The sequence below is a fragment of the Chaetodon auriga genome, chromosome 22 (genome assembly GCF_051107435.1).
Source record: "Chaetodon auriga isolate fChaAug3 chromosome 22, fChaAug3.hap1, whole genome shotgun sequence".
NCBI classification, from domain to species: Eukaryota; Metazoa; Chordata; class Actinopteri; order Chaetodontiformes; family Chaetodontidae; genus Chaetodon; species Chaetodon auriga.
The window spans coordinates 15,077,616-15,105,587 of NC_135095.1; the positions used below are offsets into that span (position 1 = coordinate 15,077,616).

At 44.4% G+C, this 27,972-nt stretch overlaps 1 protein-coding gene across 1 annotated transcript in view; it reads right to left on the minus strand.

Moving 5' to 3' along the window:
- The window catches only part of sema3c (sema domain, immunoglobulin domain (Ig), short basic domain, secreted, (semaphorin) 3C), a 36,460-nt gene extending 8,810 nt beyond the window's left edge, over nucleotides 1-27,650 (minus strand). Inside the window, exons 1-12 of the mRNA XM_076722286.1 lie at nucleotides 27,479-27,650; nucleotides 23,552-23,725; nucleotides 11,076-11,236; nucleotides 10,413-10,475; nucleotides 7,171-7,290; nucleotides 4,259-4,349; nucleotides 3,004-3,123; nucleotides 2,747-2,889; nucleotides 2,558-2,672; nucleotides 1,945-2,014; nucleotides 1,050-1,194; nucleotides 406-628 (exon numbers count right to left, since the gene is read on the minus strand). Coding sequence (XP_076578401.1) covers nucleotides 406-628; nucleotides 1,050-1,194; nucleotides 1,945-2,014; nucleotides 2,558-2,672; nucleotides 2,747-2,889; nucleotides 3,004-3,123; nucleotides 4,259-4,349; nucleotides 7,171-7,290; nucleotides 10,413-10,475; nucleotides 11,076-11,236; nucleotides 23,552-23,687 — 1,387 coding nt within the window. The 5' untranslated portion in view covers nucleotides 23,688-23,725; nucleotides 27,479-27,650. The remainder of the gene's footprint in view (nucleotides 1-405; nucleotides 629-1,049; nucleotides 1,195-1,944; nucleotides 2,015-2,557; nucleotides 2,673-2,746; nucleotides 2,890-3,003; nucleotides 3,124-4,258; nucleotides 4,350-7,170; nucleotides 7,291-10,412; nucleotides 10,476-11,075; nucleotides 11,237-23,551; nucleotides 23,726-27,478) is intronic.
- Between the last annotated feature and the right edge of the window lie 322 nt (nucleotides 27,651-27,972).

Sequence of the window (27,972 nt, forward strand, 5' to 3'; positions counted from 1 at the left end):
TTTTCTTCCTACCTACAAAAATGTTGACTTCCTTCAAGAAAAAAAAAAGAAAGATTTAAAGTCTGAATGACAAATTTTACAGTTTTTCTACATTGCTTGGAAAAGGTTTAGATCCATCTGCATCTCCTCATCTGTGCACATGAGCTTTCTGGTGATTTGTGTAGAAGAGAAAGTGGAAAAATATCCACTGGTTTGGTGAAATAATTTCCATTTTTCAATGCAGTCTTACCTGTTTTTGAACAAATGAAATGAAAGACTGCTGATTCTCTTCATCAAATGAGGTTTAAATCCCTTCAGTAAGTACTAGACACGCACCAAGCTACTTCTAGTTTAGTTAATGTTTTAACATGACCTTCACATACAACACAAATGTAACTGGCCATAAGAACAGATCTACATTCATACCTGTACCCAGGAAGAGCACCTGGTAGTTGCCGTCGGCAGCGATAACCTGGTCCACTGCCACTGATGTGTATTTGTAGTCAGCGTTGGTCCGAACCACCAGAGGTCTCCTCCCCACCGGGTAGATGGGGTTGAACATGACCGGATGGTTCCGAACGAAGGTCACCACCTCATCTGGGAACTCCTTTGTTGTCTGGATGTCAGGTGTGAAAGCTCCACCGGGACACTGGAGAAACGAGTAGAGAAAGAAATGAGTGCATTGTGTTAAAAGAGTGTCTCAAATCTCAATCCACAGCTTTTATCCTTCAGACGAAGCTGTAGAAATGAAAGAATATGGTGGGACAGTGAATACATAGTAGTAAGTTGCTGATAAGTGATTTGAATGTATGGAGGTTAAATATGGAGTCCCACAAGGGTCCATATTCGGGCCTCTGTGTGTAAATACTCTTTGGCTGTGTTGTTATTCCTTCTTTAGCGAAAGGTTGTTAAATCTTTGATGTTATTTATCCATTTTTCAAGAAGGAGGCTGGTACTACAAGACTTTTCTTCCCAGGTTAAGATGAATATTTCATATGTAATTTTGTTTTAGAATCATGCACTGAAATAACCAATGAATGAATGAGAGATTGGCCTAGAAATGAACTCACAGTTCCGGGCCGTGGATAAGGGATGCGCCCCTGGAAGGCCACCCACTGAAAGTTGGGCCCCTCTCTGTGAGCGAAGGGCCCGTTGAAGACGGTGAGGATGTCGGCCATGTTGTACACACACACCGCTGAGCCTTTAAAGACGGAGCTGAGGAAATGAGATGCATATTTTAATGAAACACAACAGTGGGAACTCTACAACTGGAAACCCACCCAGCTAAAATATTCTCCAGATCTCTGTTTTGATGGGTGTGTGATGCAGTCTGGATGTCAGCTCACCTATTTCCCCCTCACTGATCTGATGTGGTTTGGCTTAGCCATTTAAAACCACACTGCTTAGCACATAAAAGGCGCTTTGTTGAAAAGGGGAACAGACGCGTATTGTGCAGAGTAGAGACACAGTGTGGAGATAGGAAAAACATTGAGTCGGGAGACCTCAAGGGCCTCAATGTTTGGTTTGGGTGTGTTCTTTGAGCCAGGATACACTACTGTGGCCTTTCTCTGATCCTGAGGTAACAAGTGGATGGAGGGCCTGCAGCAGTGTCAGTGTAGGTTAACCAGACAAACTCAATTAGACATCAGAACAGACGGATCAGGGGTCGGTTTCTTTAAACCTCCAAATTTGCCACGCAACCTTGCCGACTGTCACTACCGACTGTTAATGAAACTGTTTCGATGTGCTTGTGGAACAAAAATACATATAACACAGTACATATTCTGCATCGATGCATTTTAGAAATAATGCAATGCTGCTTGTCGTCATAGGGTACAAACACCAATATAGCTGTTAGGTGACATGACGTAAGATGCCCTTTGACAGTCACCCCGTCCCAGTGATTAACGTGACCACAGAGGCCTGCAGGAATGTTACAGTTGGCTCCATCGCCGCCGGCCTTACCTTGTGGATGTAAAGACTCCAAACACCAACAGGCCCTTGGGCTGATCGGTTTCCAGCAAAAACATACTTTCTGAAAGGGAAAACACACATGTGCACGCAGAGAAAAATGCACACGTGTAACACCTTTAACAAATTCCCAATATGCCATATCTCCTCATCCTGCAGGTGAGATTGCCAAAAAGTGATGAATTAATAACGGCACGTGCTGACAGATGGACTGGTTTGATGGACTAAATGGAAAAGCAGGTCTTAAACGCTGTGTGCTGATGTTTGTGGAGTTCAAAGCTAAGAAAGGGCTGGAATAATATGCTCATGAATGAATGCAAGGTAACCAAGAACAACAGAACCGTTGTTATGAAAATCGATAAAAGGCTACAGCCTGAATCCAGACAAAACAAGGGAAGTTCATGGATTGTTTATGGAGAAAGCGATCGCTGGAAACCTCAGAACAAAAATAGCGAGCGTTCATGAATTAGGACGGTTTCTGGCCGATTTTCTAAAATCCAAAGTTTGTTTTAAATTTGTTTCATGGAGCATGACAATAAGATGGAGCTTGAAAGTCACTCAGCAAATAAAGGAAATATAAAAACGGCTTTTCCCTCATTTTCCTTACCCAGTTCGTCAAAGTGAGTTTCGGTGCCATCTTCCTCCAGAACTGAGCACACCATCCTGGCTTTAAGGAAGGTCGTCCATTTGTTCACCAGGCTCCGCTGCCCTCCGATGTCATTCTGCAAACAAAAGCTGCACTTAGCAACACCAAACCACAAAACACATTTAGTTAAACACACACAGAGACACTCACTGGACACACTCTGGCCACCATGGTGTGGATATTTTTAGTGTTTCCGCTGTTGTCTGTGAGCCTCTCGCGGAAGAAGAAATACAATTTGGCGTCATTGGGGTCAGTTCCGTCTGGTATCAGGTGGGCGTCAATGAAGATTGGCTCTGAGGGAAATAAAGGAATGCATGGAGACTTAATTTACAGCAATAAATAAAAGAAAAAAAAAGCATTGTATAAATTAATCAATACATATACATTCACAATCTTTGTGAGCTCACCGCTAAGCCACTTCGAGTTGTGCTGGTCTGTCCTCACTGCATTTCTCTTGGTCAGGCTCCTGAAGATGGCAGCATCTGTCCCCATGAAGTCAATGTACATGCCTGAGAACAGCTCCTGGTCTAGAGGACACACACACACAGACACACAATAAATCAGCAATACGCTCACATGTCCTGTCAAGCTCAGAAAAAAAGACCCTCTACAACTGCTCTAGAAACCAAGAAAATACTGAGAGAGCCTCAGACAGTGAAGATAATGTGGATAAAATACACCAACATTCATTTTAAGGCTGATAAATAATACAGTATGTGTGTGTCCTGCTCCCAAGAAGAGGCTCTGCATAGCTGCTTCATGCTTTTTATCATTCCTTTACTCTCACTTAATCCTCTATCAGTTCCAGACCATGTGTTTCGAAGGATATGGGGCAAGTTAGTAGAGGATAAGGGGTATGTGGCCTGCGTCCAAGCTGGCTTGCTAAATAGCGAGTGTCGACAGCACTCAGAGTGTCCAAAACATGACGATGGGGAATACGAAGTGCAGATTTTATCGAGCCCAGGCGCTGCCTGTGATTGCCCTTTGAGGCCCAGAGTGCCACATCTCTGCTTCCACAGCTTTGCCTTTGACCTCGACTCTATCTGGCAGAGCACCGTCCTTTCCACTCCTTCATGTAATCCCGCCCTCCCCTCCCTGGCATCTCTGAAGGCCCTCCCTGGCTGGCAAAGCTGTTGCTGACATGGCCATGCTCAGGTGTCAGAAAGCAGAGCTGAGGGTGCAATGTGTCGCCCTTAGTCGTGTCAACAGCAACCCAACACCCCTCAGCCAATCACAGATCAAAGGGGAGAGAGGGGAGGGTATGGCCTGACCTGAAGGAGCACTGCATTAGCCTCGAATGGAGCTCAGTTTTTGTGCAGAGAAATTTAAATAATCATACTGATACTGTTGCTGCTGCAGTATATCTTTTAAAATAGCTGACTGACATTTGAAGGCTCCATTAGTTGGACATGTTGTGTTTTAGGCCTACTGACTGTGGCATGTAACAGCCCTGTATGTATAAATGTTGATAAAAAGGTTTTCTTTGATTTTTCACTGCCTATTGAGTCATTGAGACAGCTCCTGCACACTCTGCTGATGTCTTACGTCATCCAAAGTCTGGTATATATATGGTAGAGTTCATAGATATAGTGTCGTATTATTAACTTAACTTTTTTATTTGAAAACAGGGAAATCGTGAAGGTAGAGGTAGGAGGCACCTACTGAGCATGATGGAGACTGTATTGACTTGAGGGTTGAAGGAGCACCTCCCCTTTCCAGATTCGGTCCTCGAGTCAATGTGAAATACTTGTTCCTGTCAAAGAGAGAAGAGGAAGTCAGAGAATTTGGAGACAGGTTTATATGATTCCGTCTAGCGGCCTCTGCTACAATAAAACTGCATGTATGAGCGTACCAAATGTCCCACAAGGTAGCCCTGCACGCGCTTCCCTCCATTTTTGCTTTTAAGGAGGCACAGAAACGATCCCGGCCCGGTCTACCTTAACTGCCCATGTGGGACAGTAAAAAGAACATTCCATTCAGGAGGAAAGGAGGAATTTCCCTGCTAATGTGTTGGATAGCCATCTCTCCATCTCCAGGTGGAAAGGCTGCCAAGATCCAACCCCCCCGCCGGCGGTCTGGACGGTCCAAGCGCCTTTTACAGTAACCTGGGTAAATGGTCGAGCTTCCTGTCCTGTTCTATTTAGATCTGACCCACAGTGGTGATGCAGTTTAATTGAATGGGATGAGAGCGACGCCATCCGAAAATTATTTTTTCCAGGAAAATCTGTTTGCCAAGAAGTTGTGGAGGTGGACTGAATCCATATGGTGGGTTCTGTCATTAACCTCTACCGTGCAAAAAGGATCCGTTTTAACAAGGAATTCCTGATGCTGCAATGGATCATGAAAGCCTCCGTCCACTCAAAAATGTGTTCTGTTTATTGTCACTTCATCTTTGGCCTTCACCGTGTGCTCACCCTAAGTCTCAGACAAAGTTGTGTACACTGTGACATCACACATACCTGCAGTTTTGGAAGCCAGTGGCAGTTGATACAACTTATGCAAGTGTGACGTGGGACCTTGAAACCTCCAGCACACACACTTAAAAATGTCTTGCATCAGGCTGTAAAACTGCGGATTCACAGTTTACAAACTGCTCGACTTTAAAATGATTTAAATGCTTTAAAAATGTCTGGAGGGGATCTTTAAAATAACTTTCTTACAAAAACATCTGTTTGTATTGCTCAATGTTTCTGCAGGTCATCCTTATCTGAAAACGAGTTATCACACCCTTTAAAGATTTACAGGCTACATAAAAGACCAATTAACTCCGTAAGACGGACATTTATTGCAGTGTGTAATTCACTGTGCATCTGAGCAGCACTTTAGAAAAATGAGACACAAAAACACACACATGTAAATAAATAATAATAACGTCTGTTGCAGCCATCCTATCGGGTTTCAAAGCACCGTAATAGTCTGGGGCGCGCTCTCAGGGCAAAGGTCCACTCTGAGCTCGCTGTCAACCTCCCACCGCTGCAGCTTGTTATACTTAACAGATCCCTTTTCTTCAGACACTGACATGTTTGAGCTCAGAAGTTGCAAACAGAGCAGTCCGCCTTTCAAACAAAAACCCCCAAATGACAAAAGGCACCACAGTGCGGAAAGAGCCTGGTCGGGAGCTCTCTCGCTCTGCTTATTAGTGTTTGGCAGCAGTTGCCCGTCTGTGGCTCAATGCCGTTCTCTCAGTGAGCACTTTTCTCCTGGAGGGCTTCCCTGCTCTCACTTACGGAGCTGTGTGGCCGGACATGAGAGCGCACTCCATCCACGACACTACAGCTCCATTTTCTCCCTCTTATCCTCAGCATCTCCTCTCATGTGCCATCAAACGGAGTACATAAGAACTTTGCCCACATACCGTTTTGAGGATTCTGTCACATTTTTTTTTTTTAACCACATGGCGATGCTTGCTAATTCGCCGTAGACCACTCAAAGGATATGCTATCGCCAGAAAAAAATGGCTATCTGATGCTGCACATGGATTTAACTTCAGTGAAAGATCATGGAGGTTTCAAATGCTCTGGGTGTCATCCACTTCATACCTGTCCAGTACTTATTGACTCTAAATGACATTAATGGCGTTTTCCTTCCAGTAGAGAGTGGTGTCGAAAAATTATATTGCGGCTATCAATCAAAACATGTTAGATTTTGTTTTGAACCTTGATGTTATTCAATAAAATCTGATTAAATTGAAATAAATAACATCCCTCAAGGCATTTTTCTGATCACGTCATCTCTCTCACAGAGAAAAATTGTTTGTTTACTTGCTCTGGGTGGCAGTTTACCCACTATCCAGAATATTTCCCTCTGTTTCCCCGTGTTTCCCCTTCCCTGTGCTCCCAGTGCTCCCAACTCTGCTCATCATACACACCTGTCTGCCATCAGCTCACTACCGCTCCCAGTCTGCTCACCTGCTTCTTATCATCTTATCAGCCCACAGTTTATCCTACCCGTCTTCCTGGTCATGCATGCTAACGGCGTCTTAGCCACCAAGCTACCCCGACCACACTGCTCTGGTCTGTGTTCCTCCCTCACTCATTGCACTCAAGGCGACCTTAACAGTCAACATTAACAGTGTTTCTCGGGAGTAATGAAGAGGAAGAGAGTAGTGAATTACTGCCCCAAGTGAGCAATAGGATGACATCAACTCAATTAAGTTAATGTCATTCGGTTTATTTTTGAAGTAACCGCAGAGGGACCACGGCATGTTCTTATTTTACTCATTATTTTTCGCTTTACAGAATGTTCCATCACCAAACCCCCTTCACATTATTTTAGATTTAATAATACTATGTCCACACATTAAGTATAAACACTTAAAATTTATGATTAGAGGCACTTAACGTTCTTCTTTTGCGATGTTAGCGTTGTGAGTGCAGCCTGCAGTGCATCCTCAAGTGATTTAATGGCCGACTGGAGTGAATAATCTCCTGAACATGCGGACAGTTTTGGCCTCTGACGTCTCAGCAGTTATAGTATTGGCTGTGTTTACCACCAGGCCGGCGTCCCCAAAACATGGTTTACACCATCATGAGTTTTGTGTACTTAGTGAAGTGAGTCTGTCAGCGGGTTCCCACCTCTGGTCTGCGGCCCCTGTTGATGTACACACAGACAGGACTGTACGCTCCGCTGCCACACATGAACAGATGAGTTCTGTTATAAGGCTGCACCACCCGGATGAAGTTCCCACAGCCGTGCTGGAAAATACAGTTAACAAAGAGACATGTAAAGAGTTCAGACGTCACTCAGATTGATTCCAGCGGACTGTTAAACCTACAGTTTATTGTTATGAGTAGCTTTTTAAAGCAGTTTTTGAGAGAAGAAATGACACATTGTTCTGATTCCAAATGGAAAATTGAATTCACAGGCAATAAAATGCACCATTGATCAATTCAATACACTGTCTCGGTCTGGTATGACCAGTAGCATATGATGGCTAATGTTAGCTAACTTTAACATTGTTGCATAATGCTATTTAACCTTTTTTTATTATAAAATTAGAAAATGAAGCACAACACTCCTCCAATCCGATGCAACGCTGTAAAAAATGATTTCTGTTTTCATGTTTTCTTTCAATCTCTGCTCTGACACAATACACTAACAGAGGATAAAGTCTATTTCCTGGTGTACAGCCAGAACAGAACTTGTGTATCTCTGCTGAGGTGTCCTATTCCATATGAGGGAGTAATTCAAACTTATCTCACTTGCTATGACGGTTATACAATGACATGCTACACGATCAAACAACCCCAGAGCTCACTGGTCTGGTATTAAGGCCGGTGGAAAAAAGAGCGTCAGTGGTACATGTGATATATCTAGGTAAGGCAGATTACTGATCTCCCTCCATCTCTGCTTTCACTTCCCAAACCCGAACGGCAGCAGCGGGAGTGCTGGACTTTGTGGCTAATTAAGCCTGAGCTTGCAGAAAACGAGCGGAGAAAGGAAGAGGGAGAGGAAAGAAGTGGGGAGGAGAGGCGAACGTATCCAGGGAGCCGTCAGGAACTTGGCCGTGGCTGCAGGAATGGCAGCTGCTGCAGCTCACGGTCGGTGCTCAACTCCACCGAGAGCTGTCGACGCACAACAACAGAATTTTCACCGTCACACACCCATTTCTGTTATTTATCCCGTTCCACCTTATCTCTGTCGCTCTCACTTTTATTGCCCGTTTATCTCATTGCACCCTCCTTCAACCCTCACTCACCCACCATGTCTGCAGCCATATCTGTCAGCTTTCACAGAGCCTCATATACAGCACATGTCGCTTCCTCTCCACACACACATGCAGCCTTTGCAACTGTGCAGATAAACAGCGCCCGCCCTCATGGCCTCAAGTTCAAGTGGTGATCATGTTGAGTTTAAAGTGAGGGCTTTTAAGATAGCAACAAACAGGCTTACTCAACCTGGTCGGTCTATAGTTCTCCTTCGATGCCACCCTCTGGCGCAAGCCCCTCTTCACCACAGATTCTATCAGAGAAGAGGAACTTAATATAGACAGAAGGGGAGGATAACCATAACAGAGGGATGGGGGCTTATGAAGAAACCCATGAGTAAGGAGAGCAGCATTATGGAAGAGAGAAAATGAAATATACTGTGGTTAAAAAAAAAAAAAAAAAAAGAGGAGTCGGAAAAAGTGACAAAGTGGGAAAAATAGTAAGAAAGAGAAACTGAAATTTGTAGGAGAAGCTGCATGTAAAAACTGGGGGATGGCAGGAGGAAGAAGGGGGCCATTGAGTGGCTCCACACTGAGATGGCTCGCCCAAATATTTGTGGGAGCCTGTCTGTGACTCAGAGCAGCACAAATCACTCAGTGACTGGAAACAGCTTCTTCTCTTTCTCTGCAGCGGCGTGTTGTACGACACCCTGGCTCTGTTACTCCAGCTGCTGTCAGGGGATGGAGAGATGCTGCAGAATGTAGGACAGACAGGCAGCGCTGGTCGGCGTGCGATGCTTTTTATGGTAACTTGTACTTTTACTTGGAGAATTAGGGTTTCAATTTATATAAAAAGTTGCTTGGGAGGTCTTTAAAAACTTTCTCTCTGTATTCCCCTGTACTCTGCAGTGCGGTATCTATAGGCAACTGTGCATGCACTCCTTCTAGAACAACCCAATTAGAGGGAAAACAGAGGCGGAGGAGGAATCAGCCCTCTGAGTCCTACTGTATGTCTTCATTAAATCTTGTTGCAGCTAACAAGTGCTGCTCAGAATCAGGCCGGGTTATGAAATCTCTGCGTCAATGAGCCGCGTCCCATTTGCGAGCTTTGATTCTGGTTTATTTTTCTACAGCGCTCCGTGGCCCTCGATCCTCCCACGCCTCGCTCGCGTCCTGACAAACTGCGCAGATGCCAGGAGGACTCCGGGCCAGTCGGTGACCCCATAGACATCTGCTCCCTGCCGCACATGTGGTTGGACCTGACACAACTCACAGATGGGAGAAGGAAATCCCAGGAGGCGGCATGCACAGTTCCGCTGGAGACCCACTTGGAGGAACAGATCTGGGAACAGCTGAAAAAACCTTTAGTCTACATATTATAGTTCAAGTTGTGGTAGACATAGGGGGTTTAAGACAGTTGGGACAATAGCAGTCTCTTCGCTGGGCAGGTAGCGATAGATGTTAGCTGGTTTTTGTCCACCACGTGTTATAAGATGAATTGGAGGCTATTTGCTACGACAGTACTTGTCAGTGGGAAACATTTATCCTGGACTGAGTTTTATCTGATTGTACACAAACTGTGCAAACTGTGTTTACTTTCATCAGTGTTCTTATTCTTGGAAGTGGACAGATTTTATGCCACTTGGCCGAATTGCACAAGTAGCTACTCAAATGACAATCATGGGTATTTATACAGCAATATTCACCCTGAGGCTAGCTAGCGTTAGCCACCATAAGCTACTGGTCATACCAGACCAAGTAAGGCTGGAAAAGCAAAAAACCCTGAAAGTATTCAAATGAACAATGATGCATTTAATTGCTATGAATTCAACTTCTCAGTCTGATAAAAGGAAGAATATGTTGTCATTTCTTTCAAGTTACGTAGTTTTGCTTTCAAGAGAACATTTAAGTGTGAAAAAAGCCTTTTGCACATATGAGGAAGAAGATATAAAACTATGCTAAAACCTGCACTAGAATATGTGTTTATGTGGTCTTAAAGATGAAAAATAAGTAATCCATTACACTTTGAAGCTTGAACAGCCACTAGCAGCTTCATGGGCTGATATGTGTTCATAACTGTATCTCAATTATCTGTCATTTGCGGTATTTGTTATGATCTTTTGGTTGAACTCTACAAGGCCGCAAGAAATCCAAGACGAGGGGTCTTACCGTAGGGTCCTTTCCTGCCATTTGGCATTCCTCTATCTTGCTTGTGGAAGCAGGCCAAAACACCTAGTGGGAAAAACAGCACAGCATTTAAACAAGTGGGGAAGTGAGCCCAGGACGCCAGAGACAGATTGAGAGACATAACACGCATATGCCCATGTTGAGGCTTGATCATATCCCGTTTACACGGACAGAAATCATGGGGAGAACTGGTAGAAAATGAACAAAACAAATGTAAAAGTTTGTGTCAGTGATCACAGGCAGCTACCGTCTGTGGAAAACGTGTGTGTTTTCAAACCCAAGAGAGGTGCTGAGAGGTCTGGCTTGATGAATACATCAAGCAATTTACTTGGAAAAAATGAATGCGGTGCAGCACTCCCAGGGGAAGCCTGAACGCTTTCCCATCTGTTTATGCACTTCATACCTGTCAATTACACTGAAGATCTCTCCCTCGCCGCATGCCGAATCAGTTATCAGAGACCTCCAGCATTTTCATGCCTCTTTTGAATAACCCCCAAATTGTCCTGGTCGTGGTAAATGTATGGTGCTTTGCATATCATTGCACAGGTTGGAATAAAACCACTGCAGCAGTTCATGAAGCGCCTTACACAAATTTACTGTCTCCTCTGTGGTAGCCAGAGAAAAGCGACGGGAGCATCTGCTGACCTTAAGCGTGCCATGGGTGATGTTGTTGATGTCCATGGAGAGGACGTGGTCTTTGCAGCCCACATACATCCTGTCCTGGTCCTCGTCCATCTGCAGGATCCTGTAGTCCATGGCCTTGTCTGATATACTGTAGTGTTCAAAGGACTGGGAGGCCTGCAGGTCTGAGAGACACACACAGGGAAGAGGAAAAAAAAGCTAAGGAAAACATGCAAATAAGCTTGTTTCCACACTGAGATGAGAGAGGATCTCTCCTGCTTCTACTAAATTAAACTCAAGAGAGAGACGGCTACATGAGAGCCCACATTAATCTCTCTCATCAAACCAAGAGATCTCCAAATTAGGTCTCGGTGCATGAGCCCGGGTGTTTTAAAAGGGATCTCAAAAGAAAACTCAGTAACACTGTAATTTTTAGGATTTGCATGTTGCTCTTTAAACATGGGTTAGTTCTCACATAGTGTTTTATATTGAGGGTAACTGAAGAGAGAAGACTCTTTACAGACTAAGATTTCTGGTAACGACTGTAATAAGTCTGTAGTGCCCAAAACTGCCAATAAGCAAAAGTTCGCATTGAATTTCAGGTCAAATTTTGTTTAGGAAATGTCCTTGTGCAGCTGCTTAGTTTCAGCCATTTATTTTGCTTTGTTTTTTTTTTTGTAATCCTTAAATACAATGCCTGAAAAAAAGTATTGCTTTGGTATCACACAGTTTGTTAAAGAGAAGCTGCGACTACAGTGCGCACGTCGAGGGGAGATACAGTGTAAGCTGGATGAAGACGCCCTCCTCTTCCTCTTTGACTCATTAAAAGCGCACATTGTTCACACACACGAAGTAAACATTCTCAGACAGTTATTTTCAGCCTATTTGCTCCAGAGATAGAGAACCCTCAAACATACCATCAAAGGCCTTCACTGTCAAAGCCAAACTCATGCATATTTATCACTTTTTCAATCTGCACTGAGAGCAGGGGGTGTGCGGGGCAATGTAGATCTACACCCTCTATTTCCTCCCCTCCGCTGACCCTCTCTGCTCTCTTTTGTATTCCCCCGTCTAATCAACAAACAGGTTGCCTGTGCTTTGCTTCAATGCCTTGGGCTAATGTCACATTTTCATTATTGTGTGACATATGCTTTTGAGGCTGGAGCCTTTTATCTTGAAGGAAAGTGGCTTTCCTATGGTACCACTCACTCTGATCACAGGCTGTTGTTTGGCACGTTCACCACATAAATGCCGGGGTGTTTAACTTTAAATAAAGACAAGTTAACCACTTCAGTCGCAGGCGAGTTTCCCACGATTCTTCACTCTCCACATCTATTGTGTTTAGGTAAAATGGCCTTATATGGCTCACGTTTTGAAGCGAGAGCAGGTTATTTTTGAACATTGTATCATCCGAGGCGAAAGCATCATCCGAAGGCTAATGAAGAACACGCACTCAAAAACGACTGCTTTTACCTGACGTGCCAGAAACGAAATTAAAAGTGAACGTGCCCTGTCGAGCAGATGTGAGTTTAATAAGGAGAAACCTGTAAAGGAGAGATCGCATCAGCCCCCCTGCTTCAAAGCTGAGGAGATAGCATCGCAGAAAGCATCACGGAGAAGAGGCAATATTTTCCTAATGCCGAAAAAGGCTTAAGATGTTACACGCTTTGCTCTGCCAGAGTGCGAGCCACCAAGGGCGAAAGACTCACTCAGAGCTAATTAAAAACACGCAGGGCTCAAAATTCTGCCAAAAAAAAATCAATTTTATATATCTTTCCAAAATAAGTTGTTGGAGGTCATTCAGCAAATCCTTTCAGTCCACAGCACTGTTCCTCATTTTTACACTTGGGGGTGAATCTTAATTTAAACATTCTTCCAGCAGATTAGGGCTGAGCTGTCGTTAAACATACAGCTGTTTACAATGGACGGTCTGGGCAGGAGTTTTACTTTTACAATCGTACATTATAGCCTATATGGGCAAAAATAATCTCAGTGCTTGAGTTAAAAATTAGAGGGTAGAAGCCAAAGAACCACAGCTTTTTAACTTATATAAAATTGGGGTGAGGCCCTGTGAAAAGGGCAAGAGGTGAAAGAAGAGGCATCTGCTGTGACGCTTCCTTCTGCTAGCTAAAAATGCTAAAGCAGCTACATTCTACTGTTAGCTAAGCCAAGCCTTAGTTATGATGGAATTTTGGGTACAAAGCTAGCTTAGGAGGTTTGACCATCTGATAGCTAATTGATAATGCGACTGACATTGTAGGTCATTGTGACATAGTTAGCTAAAGCTACAAAGCGCTAACATTAGAACAGCAATAGCTCGGCCAACGTTAGCACAGTTTGAAAACTTGAGAGATGCATAAAAGCTATATTTTAAAGTCCAACAACAAGCTTTTTATGGAGCTTTTATCTGTAATCTGTAATCATTCAAAATCACATCACAAAAATGTCGCAAACAGCCTTTAATGTTCCCCCACTGCTGTTCTACTTTGACATTATGGTACGCTCCTGTTCCTCGAGCTCTCCTTCTGACAGCATCCCTCCAGAACATTCCACAAGGGGAACAAATTGTTCAGAGGGGTGTGGTGTGGGGTGAAATAACTGTTTAATATTATGGTGAACTTTGCATTGTTTTCTCAGTGGGGGGAAATAGGAGACTTTCATTTTGCCTCATGAGGGCGGACGGCCAGTTAAGCCTGGTGCTGCGAAGAGGTGCAGCGTGGGTGTGTCGCGTGGATCCAGCTTGTTTGCCGAGAGACAAGCTGAAACCCTCTGGAGCCCACATACCACTGGATCCAGTGTCTTCTCAGTGCTCTGCTTTCAGTCTCACACAAACATATGAGTCATGCCTGCACTGCTGCAGCGTAGTAGACCAACATCAAAAGTTCACAATGCCAGATGGTGCACCTGCTCTATCAGGGAGGGAGGCTGCTCTGAACAATTGTCAAGGTTTTTCAGTGTCATTCAATATATGCACTGGGACCAAGTGTTTACAGAATCAATGACAGCTCATAACCTTGGTATGAGGTCTTTGTAGACTGGGGCTGCAACTCGTGTCCAAATTCATTACCTCAGTGGCGTCCACAACCGCAACTTTACAGTTTGCACAAATTTTCTAAATTAGACGTCAGAAGCAGAAAACAACAGTCGGAGCACAACTGTTTTCTGTTTTCATGTTTGTGATGAAGAAACCCTCTGGACCACATGTGGTTCTTTAGTGGTGAGTTTATATGCATTCCTCATTGTTGAAATCACACTACTTCCAGAGAGGGAAGAGTGTCAAAAGCATCTGTGGACATTACTACTCAGGCACTGTCAAGCAGCTTGTTACGGACAGTGTTGTGTTTTTGGGATGCATTTTGTGGAGGCTGAAGGATAGAACAAGAGATAACAGAACAATAGATCTGTCCTTCTTCGCAAAAAGAAAGAGGCAGTTTTTTGGGGTGGTATTTTGTGCAAAGGTAATGTAAGTGATGAAATGTCTTCTTCTGTGTTGTTTTGTCTTTCTTGTCACTGTCCTCATTGTGAGTGGAGAGAGAGAAACAGAAAAAAGAGAAAGAGGAAGCAGGGTTTGAGCATTGACAGTTGGTGGGTTTTCTATTATGTATGTGGGCAGGTAGGCCTCAAACCTCCCTGCCGACCTCACAGCCATCCCCAGGGTCCTGCCTTTGACTTTGGGCTTTGACCCATAGTACCCCATCTGTTGGATGGCAGACCAGTGGTGATACAATCCATCCCGATCCATGCAATGGACAGCGGGGTTAGTGGAAAGGGCAAGGTGGCGACTGGAGGGCTGAGACTTTCTCCCTCTTTGATAGGTTTTTTTGTGTGAAGTGGTCAAGCGGAAGCAGCACAAAAGCCCTTTGTTGGACCAGCGGTCATTCAATATTAAACAGCAGGTTGCTTTCTTTGCTGCAGAAGAGATCGTATTAGCTGAAAACATTCCTCACAGGTTGGAGGATGGGCTGTAAAGCAAAGGGATGATAAAAAGCTTGTAGATAAAAGTTTTCCGCAGACAATTTTTCAATCCTCGATTAATTATTTAAAGGGGTACTCCTGCAGTTTAGTGTTGCACTGTCATAAAGTTGGGGAACTTGTGAGAGTCATTAAAAAAAGATTTGTTAAAATTGAAGCTGCACAGGTGGAGATGGAGTGACTTTTAGTTCCTACTATGGGTCAAGATCCAAAAATGCTGCATTGTACAGATTTCCTCAGACTTCAGAGAGCTCCATCCTGTGATGCAGAAGACATTACAGAACTGTTTTTATGGACTGAGCTGCTCCTTTAAGTAAAGAAAATTAGCTAAAAATTCTTTTTTCGAAAATGTGCACATTTTTGCAGCTTTCTTTGTTTTATATCATTGTAACTTAAATACCCGGTTGACAACAGTTTCACCACAGGGTCCATTAATAGCTATTCTGGAGCTTTCAGTCATATCACATGACTTTCCTCCGTCAGAGAATAGTAGATGTTCAAATTTCAATACTTAATGATGGCTTTAAAATTAAATACAATTACAGTAAACAATTAATAGTTCTTGCCCTAGATCAAAGTCAGATCTGCAGAAGTGGTCTAGCATAGTGCCATTATCTTTAAATCCTGACCGACATGCTTTTAGAAGAATTACATTACATGCAGACAGCAGACAGAACATTGTTTGTGCTGTCACAACCGCTTTGAAGATCGGATATCTGAAGAAACTACAAGCTGTGATTGTTGTGGTGGGTAATTCCGCCTTCTGTAAACCGTAAGAGTATCGATTGTTCATGGGCACAGACTCCAGAGGGAGTAGAACACGCTACAGAGTCTCCCAGAGTAAAAAAAGACAGCATCCTCTTTTATGTGATTGCGGCGAAAGGCCAAGCAGAAATAGAAAGGAATGGATCCAGGAAGGGACCTGTCATTGTGCCCCTGTTTGTATGGCAGCAATTAAAGTGCAGAGGAGATTGCAGCGCTCACTTGGCTGCCGCTCCGCTTTTTTCTGTTGTGATTATATAGTCGGGAGAGGAAAGGCAACAACCACAAGGAAGCTTCACTCAGGTTTTCAACCCAGAAGACTTTCTGACAGACTTGGCCTCTAAAATCGTTTGCCTCATCAAATAACCGAGTTCTACAGCAATGCCTCCAGCAGTAAACAACGCCTCCATGGTTCTGGTTTGGGATGTCCATACAAGGAACGATCTGTTATAATGTGGCATCATAAAAATTAGAGATTCACAGTGGCTGGAAAGTATGTGGGATCGTTATGAGAGAATGAGGAGCCGGTGCCAACAGACTGAGCTGGTGTCACTTCAGAAGCATTTGGGGCTTCTTCCAATTTGATGGGGGACAGCAAGAGGTGAGGGAACATGAAGGGAAACAGTGTGGCATCATGGTTTATTGTGAAGGCAAATTTGGTTGGAGAAAGGTGGTTAAGACTGAAAAACACAGCTGTGGTTTATGAGACCCCCCCCTGCTGTTTGCAGATGGATTTTCATTAGGTGACTCCCTCATTTGGCAGAGACTTTTCTGTCCACATGAAAAGGTGATAAAATCAGCAAGGGGAAACAATTTGGGATTATTTTGTCAGAACATTAGCTTAGCCGTTGTGGAGCGGGGATGAACAGCTTTAACCAAATTGACTGGGTGTCTGGAGTGTTGGGTTTTTGATTAACACCACTGTCTGAACACAAGCCAAAAGGTCCCTGCACCTAATTAACACTTCAGGGTTGGACAGTGGGCCAAACACAAACCAACCTTGGTGTCTCCCATGCAAATCAGGCCTCATCAGTTGGCTTTGTACCTGAAAGGCCAGCATGAATAAATTAACTCCATGCCAATGAGGCTTGCTTTCCATTCAGTTCAAGGAGAACCTGCTCTGTGGTTGTCAGGGGCAGCCGGTGGGAGGACCCCAATCACCCTTCTTGATAAATATTGAAGCAGGGGCTTATACCGCCCCCTTGTAATTCATCTCTCCTCACAAGATGGACTGTGTTTCATCACAGAGGCCTGACTTCAAATCTGATGCCAAATACCATCACTCTTTGTCTGGACGATGCTAAGAGCTCTTCAGGTTCAGTTCTGGATGGTTGCACTTACCTAACACAGCGCTGGCCCACTCACACATACTGCGCCAGTGAAAGACTTTATCCTGGCAACTGACAGGACCCTCTAGAGATAAAAAATGACTATTGCCCAGAATGGGACGGCCATCCGCTCTCTTTGGGGACTAGCCTGTTGGTGTACAGTAATGACTGGTGGTGTATACATCTGTCAGAGGGGAAGTTAAGGTGTCATTCTGGTGCACGGAGACCACCCAGGACGCCTTGCGTTGGCTGACAGAGTCGTCCGATTGTCTGTCCAACAGACATACTCAACATTCCCAGGCAGACTGTGTTCAGCACTCAAAATGCAAACAGCAGCTACTTGTCATGGACAGAAGCCAGTGTTGGCTCAGAAAGGGAAGACTTTATATCTTTTACCTCTTATTAATTTTCCGATTGTAGTCTGCTGGTAATTATCTATATCCAGACGTTTTCTAATTGGAATCATATGGCCGGACAGAATGCCTGAATTCTTATGTATGCCTTCTCTTACACTGGCTTCCCAGACCAGACGCCACATCTAAATATGACTTGTGAGGCCGCAGTGTATTTTCTCCCTTGGCTGTGTGCGTATGTTTGTGCAGAGTGATGTTATCCAGCACCAATGTCAATGGCCGGTTTCATTGCATGGCTGAAGGTGTTGGCTAATATTCCCTGTAGGGGCCGAAACTTGAGATGACAACCTGTCCATCACGCAGCCTCGCCAGCCAGCTAGTTTGCCTTCCCAATGCTCCAATTAGCACCTGGCCTCCCCTTCACATGTCACCGGCGGCTGCTCCTTCGTACAGAACCAACCCGTACCACCAGCCACCCATCCTCTAAACCGTGACCTCTCACATGCCCGCACCAGGAGCCTCTAGTTACTGCTCACCTCCAGCACACAGTAAATCTCTGCAATTTTACTGTCAGGGAGGCTCTCGTAGAGACCCTCAGAGCGATGGGAGGCTTGCAGGAGATACGGGTCAGAGGATTCTCTGAGTTGATGTATTTACTAGTCATGGAGGACGGCCAGAGGAAGAAGGAAAACGCTCAACCAGGTGGTTGTGCCATCTTCAAGGTTGAAACTGTGTCATATTAAAAAAGCTGCATTTCCTCAGTGACATGATGTCGCTCAGGTCGAGTGGTTCTATCTGTGGTGTTGAGTGAAGGCACAGGTTCGCTGTCAGGGCAACAATGACAAATGCACGTGTTGAAACATTTGCAGTGTGGCTGCGTGATTCCAGGAAAAGGTTGTTTGCACACATTTTTGATCCAGGCGCTTAAAGAAAATCCAGTCAAGTCATAAAATATTTCCAATAATGGAAAAGGAATCTTGTCTCCTTAATCCAGACATACTAAATGCCTTTGTTACCCCTGCAATGCTAAGCATTGCTAAGTGGATGGAAACACTTCCATATGAGAGTAGTTACTGAGCCATTCAATAACTTGAGCTTGAAAATACACAACAAAGGACGGAGTCCAAACAAACTTGCATAAACAGTTTCTTAAGAAAAGGCCATTGATTTGCGATAATGCAAAGGATTTACCAGTTGACCTTGGCTCCCCTTGAAGAGATACTGTCTTTGTTTGTATTGATGGCCATTGATTACCTTTCAACATGTTGCGGAGGAGGAATAATAAAACATTCAGCAGGGCTAGCAAGGTCAGACGTGGGAATGGCTAAACACAGAGAGACGGGCAGAGAAAGGCAGGCTGACAGAGGAGCTGTCAAACATCTCACACACTGTCAGCCCCAAGGCGGTGCAAGCTGGAGTTCACCACACTCGCTAACCCTCCTGCAGAAAATGTCCACGCTGCAACTCAGGCAATTAGATGGACAACGTAGGACATGAGTCTGGGGGGAAATGCATGCACACACACACACACACAAAGAATTACTTCTCTTCATGCCATCTAGGCCAGTGTTCAGGCTCAGAGAAGACACACTCACATGCACAGCTAACCTATAGCTATTTGCAGCATGTCTCTATATGCTGCTGCTGACAGCTCTGACAGGCCGAGGCTTTGTCTTGCCAGGAATTCCCCATAATCACAGAGCATCACTGATTTTACTTCACAGGCTGTATTATATCTGCCGCAGGAGAGTGGAGACGCAAACGTGCATCTTTAATGTAAAGCAGAGACAGGAAGCTTCCCCGAAAAGAAAGGAATTAACCTTTAGGCACAGACGCGGACTTCCTGACCTGCCTCTGGCTACTTGTCAGCGCTGATCTTATGACATTTTGACCCCAAAAGGCTGCAGATGCCTTTGCCCAGCACATGACCACCATGTTCATTTCGAGACATTGCCTTAAAATGTTTATGAAACAAGAAGATCTATGTGTATCAAATTATACTTCCTTCCACTCAGATTGGATTTAAATCTGAGACGAGCTTAATCTAATGTCGGCTGCCCAGGCAAGCTTAAAATAGTCCCGGTTGTCTTGGGCTTCAGGTATTTGATGGATCCACTTAGCGAAGCAGCTTGTAGATTTTGTTTCATAACTCGCAAAGCTGGAAAACCACATCATTTGACAGTGATTCAGCAGAACGTCGTGCCAGCGAAATCTAGTCCAAGGAATGTTCAGGCACTCACCACGGACAACAGACGCTTCTGCAAACCCTCACCGCCATGTAAACATCCTTAACAGACTGACATCCACCTACAGTGCATGAGGAGTATCATTGCTCTATGAATAATGGGGGGTGAGTGGAGGTAGTAATGAGGCATGATAAAAGCGAGCGGGGATCGGGTGTATCCGCTCTCCGATGCCTGGTTCCTGGTCTCCGAGCCTGGTTCTGTTCAGGCTGTGAACAAAGCCCATGTGGCTCATACCAATGTGAGGGAACGCTCATTAAACTACAGACGTCGTCTTAATCAATCTCTGCTATGTCTCAGCCAGACTCTCAGCCAAGCATGCGTGTGCAAAATATACAATATCCACAAGCAAGCGCGTGCAGGCCCGCTGACTTTCAAATAAACATCTTCCCTGGTTTGACATACTTACTGTATGTGTTTCTGAGTTAATACTGTATTGAATGCTGGAGGGTTGCCAGAACAGAGTGAGACCGCTGATGAGGTTAAATGATCCTGATCATAAACGCAGGCCACTGACCCAACTGCCAACTGAAGGGATAAATGAGGCTGAATTTTTGATCCCACCATTCCTGGAATGGCATTTTGGCCACAGTAAAGCCAACTTCTGATACAGTAGCAGAACCAATAAGCAACACATTTACCCTCCTCTGTTTCTCAGTATTAATATAACTCTTCTCCTGAATTTAACAAAAATCTAGATGTGGCATCATTTTAATTTAAGCCAGCACACAAATTTCACCCAAAATTTTTTCAGTAATTGGCTGTTTGTGATCCTTAGTGCTGCAGACATATTTTAGATGGTATAAAGAAAAAAATTTGAAGTTTCAATATCAAGCCCCTACTTCAGCTTTGGTTTATTGTAGTTCCAGATGAAAAGGCTGCTCAATACCTTAAAATTCTATCAGCCTGACTCATTGCATGCCTCAAATTATGCCGTCGTTGTTGAGAAAACTATCTGAACAGACGATCACGACAGCAAAACATCTGAGGAGAAATGTGGGGAAGCGTTCAGAGCATTTGGCACCACAGACGGAAAAACTGTGGAAAAAGTTGAAGCCATTTGACCTTACAAAATTACTGTTTTGACTTTATAGAATAAAACTGACTCATACTAACGCTAGCGTGTCACTCAGCAGAGGCAGCATAGGCAGATGCGTTGCGTTTGAACTAATCCAAATAAGTCATCTGATACTGCAGCTCAAACTTTCTGAAAGACTGACAGCTCTGATAAGGCCTTCGTGCAGACTTTGAAAACAAGTCAGGCTTCCTGGAAGTTTTATAAGAAAACTTTTAATTTTGGTGCAATGAGACCAAATATTATACCAATGATATCAGTCGAGATTGTCTTCCACAGATGTGGGTAGTAAAATATTTTAAAACATCTATAAAACAGAGACAAAACCTCTGCAGCAGATATTGATCAGAAAGCTGCCGTCCAACCGTCTCCTTCAGATCGGTATGCTGTCGTGTTTCAGCCTCATTCTGATACATCAAACATGCCATGAAACAGGCCAAATTAAACACTGAGAGGACTAAGATATTTAAAGCCAAAGTACAGGAGTAATTATCTTTTATCACACTGGGGTTCCCTAAATAGCTTGGCTGTATGGAAGGAAGGGGGGGCTTCGTTTATTATCCGAGGCACGGAAGAGAAACGCTCCGCTTGAGAGTTTATTATTTGGGTTAGCTGCATTTTTCACTGTTTATTATGCGGTTTTAATTGTGGTCTGGCTGCGTTCGCCTGAGGAACACAAGAGTAAGCAGAGTGAGGGAGAGAGGAATGTCAGAGACAGCAACTTCTCTGCAGGATGTGAGGCTACGCCGGCAGTCCCATGAACCTGCCTTACCCCTGGATTGGATTTCAGCAGTGACACGAGGAGGAACGGGGGGAGGATATTCCAGCGTCCAGATCTATGCGCAACCCAAGGTCTCGCCGACTGGTTTATTTTCTTGATTTACTCCGTTCCAGCTTGTAATCATTAACAGTCTTCATATGTGGGCGCAGAAGAAGATTACAAGACTAACCTTTTGGCCACACAGCAGGTGCCAAACCACCTGCGCCTTCTTCTCCTCCAGGACACCCGCCTTTCAGTCTTCTTCTATGACTCTTCATTCATCTTTCTGGCTGCTTTGGATGGAGCCCAAACTCCCTGTATTCTTCCCTCGTTGAGGACTTCCAGCGTTTACGGGAGGATTGGGCCTCCACCTTGGGCCCTCACAGTCTTCCTACATCTGGTGCTCACCCATGCCGAAACTCTCTCCTGCAGCCAGGAGGGAGTTATGACCCCCATCCTCCTCAGTTTAAAATGATTTCTAATTCAAAAACAAAAGGTGCATCTACTAATAGGTTCCTCATGTTTTAAGCTCAGGTGCTAATTCAAAGCTGGAATGTAAATTCACACCTGAAGTTGGCTGTTTGGCCTTGAACAAACATCCTCCGTGCAGCTCTTTCCTCACAAATTCATCTAAATGTATCATGGTGTAATTTAGCACAGTGAAAACACACATTTACCTCATCATGCTGATAAACACTCGTTAAGAATAAAGTTCAGAGCCAGTTAAAGAGTTAGAGCTCTGCAGAAACCAAAGTCAGACTCTCCTTTTATGGTCCTCTCTGTGGTGAAACGCAACTACAGTGATCAACACAAATCAAATCTAATCCGCGCTCTGAAAGGGAATCGAGCATTCCAGGATTATGGATTGGCTCATTTTCAGCATGGCCACCTCTGACCTTTTAAACTGGCTGTTTGGAAACACCAGAGGAGCGAGGAGTGAGTCAAAACCAAAGATATGATAGTGATGGTGTAGGTTTTTCCCTCATATTTAGTCATTAGTTTTGGCTTTTTATCAAGCTGTCATGTTTAACAACTCACACGGCATGCAGAGCAGAAACAGACGGCAGGCTGGTTCTGATATTTGGAACAAAAAACAATAACCAAAGAAACCTGAAAGCTCGAAAGGCAAAGAAGGACAGAGAGGGAATGAAACATACAAGGAAAGAATGAGACAAAACTGGGCAAAGAGGTGGCACAAGCGAGGCAAATGTAGTCACAGAAGAGAGAGAGAAAGAACCCTACACCTGCTTCAGCCTCATACTGTAAAGCTTTATTAACTGAGTGCAGAAACTTCGCTGACGGACAGCCTCAGCTGCTCTGTGCTGCCCATTTCACAGCGAGAGGTAGTGAAAGGTGATCAAACGTCTCCTTCAGCCCCTGCACACTATCCAGCCGCTGCGAAAAGGTTACCAGATCGGGGTGAGTAATTGGCCGGGCTCATATACACGAGCTAAACCCACCTACCCCTGCACTACGCTCTCATTTCAGGGGAGCATCAAAGATTCATAAAATAATCTATGTAAGAAATTAAATAAAACAAGAGGATCAAAACCAGAGGCAGCAACAATGCCCACAGGCCTGCAGCATGGAGGGGTGTGGTTAAAGTTTAACGAGGAACAGATTCAGGGTAGTTCTGACGCGCAGTGCCACCTCCTGCAGAGGTCTGACTTTTCGCTGACACACAGCAGGACAATGGATGAACAAGGGCCGGCGTGCATGAGACTGAAACTTATCTAACTATGTGCACAGACCCGGAGGTGAATCTGAGCCAAAAAAACAACACGATTGCATCAGATCTGCGATGCCTAGGTGAGCCGTGTACAGCTCCATAATGATGGAGCCCCGAGGCTTTCCATGATTATCAAGCATTTGTTCAGCATTAGCACTACAAAACACATGGCATCAGTGCAACCTCATTACATCTGCAGAGAAACACAACAAGTACACAAAGGCCAAGCTGGTGGTTTACGTTCATTTCAGGGGTGCATGCTTGTTATTTCGTCTTACCCTCAAAGGAAAGGAAGACTCTTGGCAGGGGCTGTGGGAGGCTGGAGACCCCGGTGAAGAGGAAAGAGAGAGCCAGGAGGGAGAGCGCCATAGCGGACACCAGAGGTGGCCTGGCCCGCCCCTCCGGCCTGCCCATGACTGCACCGCTCAGGAAGCCCGTCCAGTCACCACTAGCTGTTGGAGGTGTTTGAAAGAGAAAATGAAAGATTTTGAGTACATTTTTCACATTTTGTTTTTTAAAAATCAGTGATGTAGAAGTTTATCACATTAGTGCTGATGGCTATTCAGCCATTTTAGCTAATACTGCTAAAGCTAACTAGCTGCTTCTTCAGTGCATTCAGAAACAATGCTGCTGTGACTTTTTTGGCTTAATTTTCCATTTGGGAAAAACTGCATTAAGATTACTTTAAATATTCTATGGGAGTTTTGCAAATCGTGGCTTTCATCTCAGTGTCATCTGATCTGCAAACCATCAAATCAAAGCTTCGTGGGATAGTTTTGAGTTAACACTATAATATTTATGTAACACTGTCTCTTATCATGTTTATTTCATTTGAATACAAAACCATCCGTCACTATGAGATAATCAATTTTGCAAGGAGACAGAAATAACAAACAGAAATCACATGATCGATAGTTACACTTAAATCCTGAGTCTGACAGGTCCAGAAAAGCTGATTTATAAGATTAAGTACGGCACAAGCTACACTGACTGGAGAAACAGACGAGAGCACAACATGTCAGTTAAATCCCATCACTTACTATATCCTTGCAATGTACCTCTCTTAAATATGGATGAGTTAAATCTGCACAAAAGAGCTGCAGGAGAAACACTCCCCTCAGCCTCCTCTTGTTCCTTTTCCATAACAGGACAAGAGCAGCTCAATTATTGATAGTGGCAGGTACTGTATTGCCTGCAGGGCGCTAACTCCTGCAATGCAAAACTCCACTGCTGAAGAAAGGCTGCTTTAACCACCCAAACTGGCTGTTATACTACCTGTGTGCACAGGACGCATTGCACTAGATAAAGGACAATGTCCCTTTCACATGCAAGCTGATGATGATGTTCTTACAAGGTGGTGTATCTCTGCTCTCATGGCTTATAGATGTGCGATGAAAAATTGATGGCCAAGAGACAGGAAAGCTGCATGATTGCTATGAAATTTTCAGGTTGGGGTGTAGTGTACAAATAGGCTGGGATATGTGTGGTGGAGTGAAGCGTGACTGATATATGGCTGAGGTGGAATTCTGCAGCTCAGGTGCATAAGGATAACAGATGGAAAACTGCGGAGGAAAGAAATCTCTTTGGCTGCACTTGAGAGAAATAAAACAGCATGAGGGCTCATCCAGACGGCCCCCGGCCTCTGTGCTGCAGCCCCTCTTCTGCTGCATCATCCACACACACACCCTCCCCCAGAGCCTGCTCCAGCTCGGGCGTCTCCCACAGCTTTAGCCTCCAGGTGGACGACCCCGTCCTGAGGTTCAGCTCTTGTCCTGCCTTCTTAACTCTCAACAACAGTATACAGGATGCATTTTTCGTTGTTGGTTTTGGTTTCACCTGCTCAGGTTTTGACAGATCTGCGTCTGAGATTTCTGCCTCCACCCCAGTACAATGTTAGAACTGCAAGACTTTATCGTCTCTGAATGAAGTCCATGATAAAAAAACAAAGCATTTGACATTTTCCTTTCAAAGCTGCATTAAAATTTGAGACAAAATTCTCTAAACACATAGATCAATTTGGTATATGGCAACATGTGTCCCTCCTGTCTCTGTCTCTGTCTCCTGTTATTTTTTATTGCTTCAGGACTAAACCAGGTCACAAACTGAGACTAAATTGTTTTTGGTTTCAGGTCTCACAGCAGCCAAGTCTCAAGTCCTCCTTTTCGTGATTTAAGTTTTTTGTCTCCAGCTTTTAGATTTGGGAGATGTCTGTTGGATTATCCACAGCAACAGAGACCTCAGTTTCTGGAAAGACACATTTTATTAATATTGATGCTCATGTTGTATAATTGTGCATGTCGTGATTTACATCTAGTGCCACTGTTGAGTGCCATCGCAGTAAGTACTCTGTCATTTGTGTCGTGAGGCAGAACATGAGGGTTTTAGCTCATATGATTATTATGCAGAGTTTGCATCTTGTCAAAGACCAATTAACAATTGCCTTTTTACTGGCCTTAACCACAGTTTGCCTAACTTTAACCAACTGTTTTTGTTGTCTAAAATTAACACTTACTCATAGTTTATTGCCATAACCACAATCTTTCCTGAAGCTAAACCAAATACTGTAATTGCCATGTGCAGAAATTGGAGAAAAAATCTTGAGTTTTGCAGAATATTGACATTCTTGTGTGGCGTTAGGATTGAGTTTCCACCAAGTGAGGATTTCTTGTTATTTTGAGTGAATTGACCCTTTAAACTGTCCACACCTACCCCTCCCTGCAAGCTCAGAGAGATGGGTGATCTCTCAGGGAGAGGCTCCACTCTGGAAACGTTGGTCTCGCGGCTGCTAAGCTCATTGCCAAGAGAGTTATTCCTATGACATCCCGGCAGGTCGGGCTTAAACACTTCCCGTGCCTCACCAACACACGGCGACCACCACGCTGACACATGAACGAGCTCACTGCCAGCCTCCCTCACACTTTGGACCACAGTAACGCTCCCCTTGATTAACGAGTCTCCCAATAAAAAGGTGCATGAGCATTTGTTGCCGTGAACGAAAATAATAAATACTTCAATTAATTTTGTTGAGCTCTTCAAAGTTCAGAAATTCCAGCACGGAGCCTGCCAGGAATCTCTGCGACGGCAATTAAATGTCTCCACAAAGGAGGTCAGCCCGAGCGAGTGGAGAGTTATATTTCCAGTGGGGTGTAATGATAATTGTGTTTATTGTGCATTCCTTGGCTGACAGCCTAATGAATTTTCCATCTCGCCATTTCAGAGGCACTGCTCAAAAACCAATATTGATGAAAGTAGAAAACTGCAGAGCTGCACCAACAAACAGTCTTTTTTCCATCTTGCAAACTGGGTCTGTGATTATTTGGCTGCCATCTCCTATTAATGCTTTAAACACATGAACACAGTTTAACTACGAGAAACTGAGGCAGACAGTCATCTCATCTGGATTCACGCGTCTCAGATTTAATCGTTTAGGATCTCAGTCTGATTTTCCCCAAATTTAAATTAAAATGGTGAACAACTTGCTTGTTGCTACCCGGCGTCCCGGCTCTAACAGGACAGTGTGTGTTCATACCACACCCTGCCATTCAGTTGTCAGTGGCTCTGTTACAACCACACATTCCCTCATGCATGACTTGTAGGCACAGCCAGAAACAGAAAAATGCCTGTACACAACTATTAAAACTTTGGATCCACTGATGAAATAACGTGAATCTTGTGATCGTGGCACTCAAACCATGTGATTCTGGAAAATCCTCTTCACCGAGTCAAATGAGTGCTTTTAAGAGGAATTGAGAAAAGTTGGTGAAAGCTTGGACCAGACCAGAAACCTTTTCCACTGCGACAAAGTTACACAGAAATCCAACTTAACAAAATAACCATTAAAAAAAAAAAAAAAAACTGTTTTCAGCAGAACTGCAGCAAAGTCATGACTCATATTCTGGAAATTCAGGCTGTATTTAAAACAGATAGAGAAGCACATGAGGGAAATAAAGCAAGTGGCTTTAGTCTCATGTAGTCAAGAGAAATTTGTTAAATTTGGCCGACTCCTCAGCAGTCAGATTAAATTTACTTCCAGTGACTGGCAGCAATGCTCACTGCTGGGACTCTGCACCTGTTAGCCTCCTGCCTACCACCTCCTCTCTGCCTCCACTATGTGATCCGCTCCACCACAGCTCGGTGCAGTACGGCAGGTAGACCCTCTCCCTACAGAGACAGGATCCACATCAGTCCCCTGGTCCAGGACTCACCTCTCAGGAGCTTCCTCCAGTGCTGGTCCTACTTGAGCAAAGCCAGGTAGCAAAGCAGATCTGGATCTTCTTTATCCTCCTTTAAACACCTTGTTTCCAGTTTCCTCCTGTGACACCAAAGAAGAAAAATGCTGCTATTCCATCTAAGTGCTCAAAGAGCTGGCTTGTCTGAGAGAGAGAGAGAGAGAGAGAGCACAGGAGAGAGGAGAGGAGAGAGGGAGGAGAGCGAAAAAGACAGAGAGGGCTGGTGTCCTATTACACACTCTCCACTGAAGTCCCCCTCCTCCTCCTCCTTCTCCTCCTCCTCCTCCCACCCCTCCCCTACATGATCTGCCTCCCTCTCTCCCTCCCTCCATTAACTAGACAGCAAACTTTAACACACAAAACATCAGAGAGGTGGAGGACACCACCTCACACCGGGTAAAGCCGGAAAGGTCAAACACATTCAGGCTGCTTTGAATCTGTGGATGATCAAATGGCCGTTCCAGAAATAG